Genomic DNA, 7,379 nt, shown 5'->3' with positions numbered 1-7,379 from the left:
GTAGTTCACCTCATCTGCTTCTGCCTAAAAACCTCCATTGACTGAAAATAGCACTGTCTCCTATAAAGATGAGCAGGCCGTATTTCGAACAAAAGACAGAGACAGAGCTGTTGGGAACTCACAGGCCTCTCTCCCAAGTTCGATGAGGATCCAATTCCTTGCAGATCTGCACTGGTTTAAAATGGAAGGTTTTAAAACTGAAACTTTGGTGTTTCAATGAAATTTAGGGTCATCAGACCAGAGTAATAAGAAATATCCATTGATTGTGGATACTGGAAGCATTAAGGATATTCTAAATGTAAACAAAGCAAACTATTAAAAAACTACCACTGTTCAAATGTGGGATGGCTTGGGAAGGCAGTTTGAGTTCTGCTAGCAAAAAAAAGACGAAGTTTAGGAAAGAAAATCTTCACCTTCATCTTCTCCACAGAGAATCTTCTTTCTGGACTTGTGGATTTTCAGTTTTGGGCGGAAGAACCTTGCTGCCATAACACACTCAAAAAACATATCTGTATGTTAATGATAGCAAACTTGGCTTCACCATAAACAGATGAGAGTTCCATGCCAGGAACCTACTGGGGTTTTAAACTGTTGTAAAAGAGGACTAAAGAAGAGAATACTCAGGGCAGCTGTAGCCAGGGAAGGCTGGTGTCAGACTCCTTACCTGACTGAAAATGTGAACTACCTTGTTCTTGTTGCTGCTTTAAACCAAACAAGGTAATCATTATGCAACACAGTTAGTAGCCACTCTTTTTCCTCACTTGTAGTGAACAGACTCCAATGCTTCACGAAAATCACACTGAAATACAACAGACTCAGCTCTCGCAACCAAATGTATTTGCAGAGCTACTGGAGGGACAAGAAGAACAATACTGTGGCTGCATAAAGTGCAATTCTCTCTAAACGAAATGAAAAATGATTGGCACTTCCACAGTTGAGTTTGCACCCTCTAAACATATACTGCTAAGAGAGAGACTGAATCTCTGATTGTATTAATGATACAAGTCTAAAAGTAATTCAAAAGCTAGACTTGAGTTACTAAATTCATGAGTTCTTGCAAGATTAGAATTACAACGAACAGGTAGGAGAGTTTCGGTGCAGAAGGGATCTAATTCTGAAGACCAGAATCATGAAAAAGAGCTGAAGCAGAGTGAATTGAAAACTTTGCTGTAGAAACCATTGATGCTTCGCGTACGTACACACACACACACACACAGTTATTGTTTTGAGGTCAGAGTTTAGATCTTCTTGCACACATTAAAGGAACCTAAATGTAAAAATTGAGCAATACAAAAGCTTTTCAAGAAGAAAGCCTGGCCATTTGTGTGTTACATCTGATGGACATAGTATTACACAGTAGTCTTTCATTTCTGAGGCTGATCAGAAGCTCTATGATATTTACTACAACGTGACCATAACAACCTGAGAAAAAGTGTTAGCCTAAACCACTAACCTGCTGGGGAGAAACTCTGAAGGAGGGTATCTTTTGTAAAAGGAAAAAGGCCACATTAAAATACATGCAAACTTTGAGGAAAATAAGCTGTGCCAAGTAACTGGGGCCAAATTTGATCCCTTCATAGTTATTGACTTCAACAGAAAGAACTCAGAGCACATGAAAAGGCAACAACAGAACTGCACAAAATCAACTGAGTGTAACTTGGGTACCTGAAAGCACACCTGGGAGAATTAAATGGATCATATTTCAAAAGTCCCCCATACCTAATAAATAGTACGGGAAGACACCGAACAACAGAGGTTTGAGCACATGCAGCCTGCCCTGTGCTTACAAAGAATTGCCTATTCTCAGCCTATTCTCAGAAACAACTATGTAAATGCTCTATATAAAAATAGTCAGGAAAAAACACCATCAATTTTTCCTCTCTTTCTTTTGTACTTATGTGTAAACTTTAGAAAGCAAAATCATCAGGTGACATTGCTCTGTAATAATTTCACTTAAAATAAATTATGTTGCTCTTAATGCTGTTTACAACCTCATAAATAACCAACCTGAGGAGGAAAGAACCAAAACAAAAGCAAAAAGCAACCTACCATCTACCCAGCAACCAAACAGCAGTATGAAAGATGTTACATTTCTCCTTCTACAGGAGGACCAGCACTCCGATATTCCAAATATCAGGGGGATGCTATTTGTTTATGATACTTTCGAGTCATAACTAGAAATGCACTTGACATTTCTCGGAAGACAAAAACACCACACATCCTTATTTGTCAGCTTCTCTTTTACAGCTGCGATCTGTCCGTCTCCTTATTGCACGCAATAAATGGCAAGCTGTCTGTTGCAGGCTCCAGACCACTCGCTCAATCGCTACCCTCAAATCACAGCATGCACGGGCTGCACCCCCCCGAGGACCATCCGTGGCAGCCGCCAGGAACAGAGATGCCTGCGCTCACCCGGGGAGGAGGGGGCACTTCAGACCGCGAAGCTGATTGCGCTGGAAGCGTTTGCTAACAGAGGTGTCAAGGAAGTAAAGGAGTTTCGGTACCTGAGTTAACTAGCTGTTGCTCCATGACCCCGCAGCCCAGGACCTCCATCCATTCTCCTTGGAAGTTGATCTCCATCTCAAAGGAAGGGTGAGTAAACGGGAAGTAGCAATCTACCCATCTGACTTGCAGCCCTGTAACAGTGTTTGAAAAATAAACAAATAAATGAAAGGGTGTATGCTTAAAAGGCCATCCCTCCAACCATCTGTAAAACTTGCCCTTCAACTAATGACACCAATTACAGCAATCCAGAGAAAATATATAGCAAACAAACTAATTTACAACACTTGTGTGCAAGGTGATAAATCTTAAAACTTGGGGAAAAAAATGACCATGTCTTTTCTAATATGAAAAATGCTTTGTGCAATTCAAGCACCCTTTGAAACCAAATCAATCATTTGTCAAACTCTAGCAACCACCTGGCATCGAACAAAAATGAGCCAAGATCATGGGAAAGCCAGTAATATTGTTATTCTGCGTACCAGGGAAATGATTAACTGCTCCTCACAGGAAAAGCTAAGTCTTTAATTTTTACTTAGTGCTTTCTGGATCAGCTAGGCATTTTTTTTAACAGGACCTATTTAAAATACAAAGCTACTCTTTCTGCATATGTTAAAATATGAAGGTTAAAAATACATATTAATACACACAAATAGAAACATATATACACAGAGTTGTACCTCGTTGAGGTATGTTATATACCAACACACACAAGAGTACTCTGACCTAGGAGACAAGAGTTTAATTTTGTGTGGATGTGAAGAGTCAGAGAAAGGAGCCAGTGCGTAACTCCCCCTCCCCTCCAGCTCAGCACCTCTGCAAGTACCACTGCACAGGGGAGGGAACCCCTGGCATCTCAGAGCAGCAGAGCCAGAAGGCAGCAAGGTCTACTGTGCCACCAAAAGCAGAGATGTTGACAAGGTCCCCGTTGCATTTCATGAGGTTTAGTTCTTGTAACACTTTACACAAGTTTTTTTTGCTAAAGAATTTTTTTTCTAGCCATTAGGTGTCAGGAAAATAAAGTCTCTGAAATGTGAATCACCAAAACTCAAAAGAGAATTGAACTGCCAATTCTATGAGCTAATGCCTTAACCACAAGCCCATCTTCCCCTTCCATTAGGCCAAATTCTAACCAGCATTAGGATCATCAACAACCAGGTAGGTCCAGCCTTGAAAATATGGGGCAAAGCAAAGGCTGGTTGGGTGATGGTAACTGTCAACACCCTTGGTTTGATTTTTCAGGCTTTTTGAGGTTTGCTTCATAAAAGGAACTTAAAACATGGAACTGCATGATTTATAAACTGAGAGTTTTTCAAATTAAAATGTTTTCTGTAGCCTCAAGGATTAGACTTTCTTTGATTACTTCTGAAACATTAAACATAGCTATGGAAACAGTAAGTTACGACAAAAGTGTACATACATAGCCAAAACATAAGGTACCTAGTAGTCATGGGGAACTTTCTCTGGATGCTATGAACCTTCAAATGGAGCAGCAGGCTTCAAAACAAACACACTGGTACTTCTAGATTTTTTTTTTTTTTTTTTTGAGAAGAGAAAAGAATTCAACCTCAGGTAATCATGTGTATGGTAAGGAAGTGTTTTGATAATTTGCACACAGAAAATTGGAAGTATTAGCAATTATATTGTTCAGAACTGCACTGTGACTTACAGCAATCACTATTACTTTTTTGTCTGCATAACAATAAAAAAAAAAAATTACATTGATGAAAAAAAAGTCACGTGTATACAACAGGCCAGAGTGCAAAAACCAATTTTTTGATTTCCTGATCTTGGTAAAATGCATTGTTAATCCTAGGGCTGTACAATTCTGCATTCAATGTAAAACCAGGCACATATAAAATATCTTCATTTAGCTTGCAAAATCTGCAACTGCAGCAAGAATGACATTGAATATTCAAGTAGTTTCATGTTCAGTAACACCATTTGGATAATGGTTTCTTTTTAATCCTCTGATTACTTCAAAATGAAGCTTGGGGGAAAAAAGGGATTTCTCTGCTTTTTGTTCTTAATTTAAATAAATTTTAAAAGGTAAAAAAAAGAATGTAAAGCTCTTTTTTTAGTTCTAATGCATATTAGTACTTAAAAGACACTTGTTTAAAATACAAATAAGCAAACAAACAAAAAAACTGAATAAACCAAAACACATTCACAATGAAGAAACAACTCTTACTTTTATTCTCTTCTCTAAATTAATAGTTAATCCCATATAACACAGTAATTGTATTCATACAGTAGCCAGGACAATTGGGAACACCGCTCTAGTTTACATTCAAGTGTTCTTTCAGCCTTTTGGCTCTGGAAGACTATTGAAAAGCAGAGGGTGCTCAGCCTTCAGCAAGATTAAGCCTTCTAACTGCATTTCCATAGGCTATCACAGAATAAATGGGTACATTTATTATTTAGATCCAAAATACTGTCCTGGTTCTCAATATATTCTGAAGGAATAAGGGGTATGGCTCACACTCATCAAATTAAACCACTAAAGACTTAAAAGGATTACAAAGATTAGTCTTTCTGTAGTACTATACAATTTACCTGATTAGGCCTAATGCATTTCTTCATACACAGCCTATGAAATGCTGGAAAAGATTGTTTTCTAGAAATTGTAGGAGGCAAGCCTCTGCCTTAAACTGCAGAGGCACTCAGGAGAGCACAGTGCTGAAGGTAGCTGAAGACTGATCCATGTTTCCCTACTTCAGAGACGATTTGCATTAGCAGAGGACCCCTGCTTGTTTCACAGCCTCACAGTGTTCACCTGAGTCCTTCCAGCGGGTACACGTCCATTAGTGACTGTGGTGGGCTGACCCTGGCTGGAGGCCCAGTGCCCACCGAAGCTGCTCTGTCACTGGCCTCCCTCCACAGCTGGGCAGGGGGGAGAAAATACACGGAAAGGCTGGTGGGATGAGACAAGGACAGGGAGGGATCACTCACCAGTTACTGTCACGGGCAGAACAGACTCATCTTGGGGAAGTTAGTTTATTGCTAATCAGATCAGAGGAGGGTAATGAGAAAATAAAACCTAAATCTTAAAAGACCTCCCCCCCCACCCTCACCAGCTCAGCTTTGCTCCCAATTTCTCTACCTCCTCCCCTCCAGCAGCACAGGGGGACAGGGAATGGGGATTGTGGTCAGTCCATCACACGCTGCTTCCTTCTCAAAGGGAGGACGACTCGCACTCTGCCTCTGCTTCAACGTGGGGTCCTTCCCACAGGCTGCAGTTCTTCACAAACTGCTCCAAGCATGGGTCCCTCCCACGGGGTGTAATTCTTTAGGATCAGCCTGCTCCAGCCTGGGTACCACATGGGACTACAGGTCCTATCAGTAAACCTGTTCCAGCCTAGGCTCCTCCTTCCATGGGGCCACAGGTCCTGCCAGGAGCGTGCTCCTGCGCCAGCTTCCCACAGGGACACAGCCTCCTTCGGGCATTCCCCTGCTCTGGCGGTCCTCCCTAGGCTGCACGTGGGTCTCTGCTCCACCATGACCCTCCACGGCTGCAGGGGAACAGCCGGCCTCACCGTGGTCTGTACCACGGGCTGCCAGGGAATCTCTGCTCCGGGCATGGAGCACATCCTCCCCTCCCTCTCCACTAACCTGAGTGTCTGCAGAGCTGTGCTGTCACATATTCTCCCTCCTCTCTCTGATTGCCACTTGTGTTAGGGGTTTTATTTTTTCAGTTTTTAAATATGTTATCCTAGAGGCACTACCACAGCCTTGCCCAGCGGCAGGTCTGTCTTTGGAGCCAGCTGGCACTGGGTCTATCAGACACAGGGGAAGCTTCTAGCAGCTCACAGAAGCCACCCCTGTAGCACCCCACTACCAAACCTCTGCCACACACCCCCAACACAGTAACTTCTGTGTCACACTGTCAATGAATAAGGGAAAAGCGAATAGTTATTGTTATTTCTGAGTATTGAATCCAGGTAAGGAATTGGTCATAGCTTGCACTCTATGAATGAAATTTTTGTTTTTAACAGAACATGGGGCCTTATAGAATATCCACACGAAATGGTGTAATGGTGTTATCAGATACTAAGCTAAACAAGTATCTGTCAGTGCTAACCTAATTGAGTCTCATAATGAAAAAGGCTTGACCAAAGGCACTAAAAGAGAGAAAAAAAACACCCCCAAAACACCCAACACATTAAAGCAGCCTATTGCTATGCTACTGCACAGAAGCAACAAAGCCAGAGACCCAGATGGTCTTCACTGACCAGAAATGCTCTTTGTTGCTGTGAGGATTATCTTTAGAGAAAGAGTCTGTGGGAGAAAAAGGAGAGGGGCATAGGATGGGTGCTGGGAAGCACAGAAGGTATCAAGCCATGGCCACTTGAGTGGTGTGTTGATTTTTAAGTACTCTGCACCTCATTGCTACAGCTAATTCATCTCACTTCCAGCAGATGGGAGCTGGCTGCCCATGAACGTATGCTAGCTCACATTATTATGGGACAGACCATTATGTCCTCAATAAATGATTTTTTTTAACTCCCTACACTCATAGATCTCTGTGCACTTGAAAGAGATATCAAGACAACAGAGTTAAGAAGAAGAAAGAGCAGAACAATGTGTTTGAGTTAAGTCATCCAGTGGCTGTTCAGTGAGAACCAGCAGCAGCAGAACCATCAGTCAAAGCACGGCATTACTCACCTCCCGCCTTCTCTTACCACTGCCTAGGAACTGGGTAGATAAATATGGGACAGCAGTGAATTTTGGGCCATTTAATGTAAAGCAACAAATCACAGAATCCAGCATACAGTCCTTCTTTTCTATTTCTATTTCTTCTTTTCTAAATTTTTATTTCTATTTTATATTCAGAAGTAAGATTACTTCTGAATCTCTCAGGGTTCAGAAAGCTTTTG

The 7,379-nt window shown here is 41.6% G+C and overlaps 1 protein-coding gene across 1 annotated transcript in view; it reads right to left on the bottom strand.

Annotated features, from left to right (window-relative positions):
• Positions 1-2,504: 2,504 nt before the first annotated feature.
• The window catches only part of FARS2 (phenylalanyl-tRNA synthetase 2, mitochondrial), a gene marked incomplete at its 3' end in the record, with an annotated part of 19,905 nt that continues 15,030 nt past the window's right edge, over positions 2,505-7,379 (bottom strand). The window contains exon 3 of the mRNA XM_010153408.1: positions 2,505-2,636. Coding sequence (XP_010151710.1) covers positions 2,505-2,636 — 132 coding nt within the window. The remainder of the gene's footprint in view (positions 2,637-7,379) is intronic.

The sequence above is a fragment of the Eurypyga helias genome, unplaced genomic scaffold (genome assembly GCF_000690775.1).
Source record: "Eurypyga helias isolate BGI_N326 unplaced genomic scaffold, ASM69077v1 scaffold14050, whole genome shotgun sequence".
NCBI lineage: Eukaryota > Metazoa > Chordata > Aves > Eurypygiformes > Eurypygidae > Eurypyga > Eurypyga helias.
This window is presented reverse-complemented; position numbering and strand designations above follow the sequence as displayed.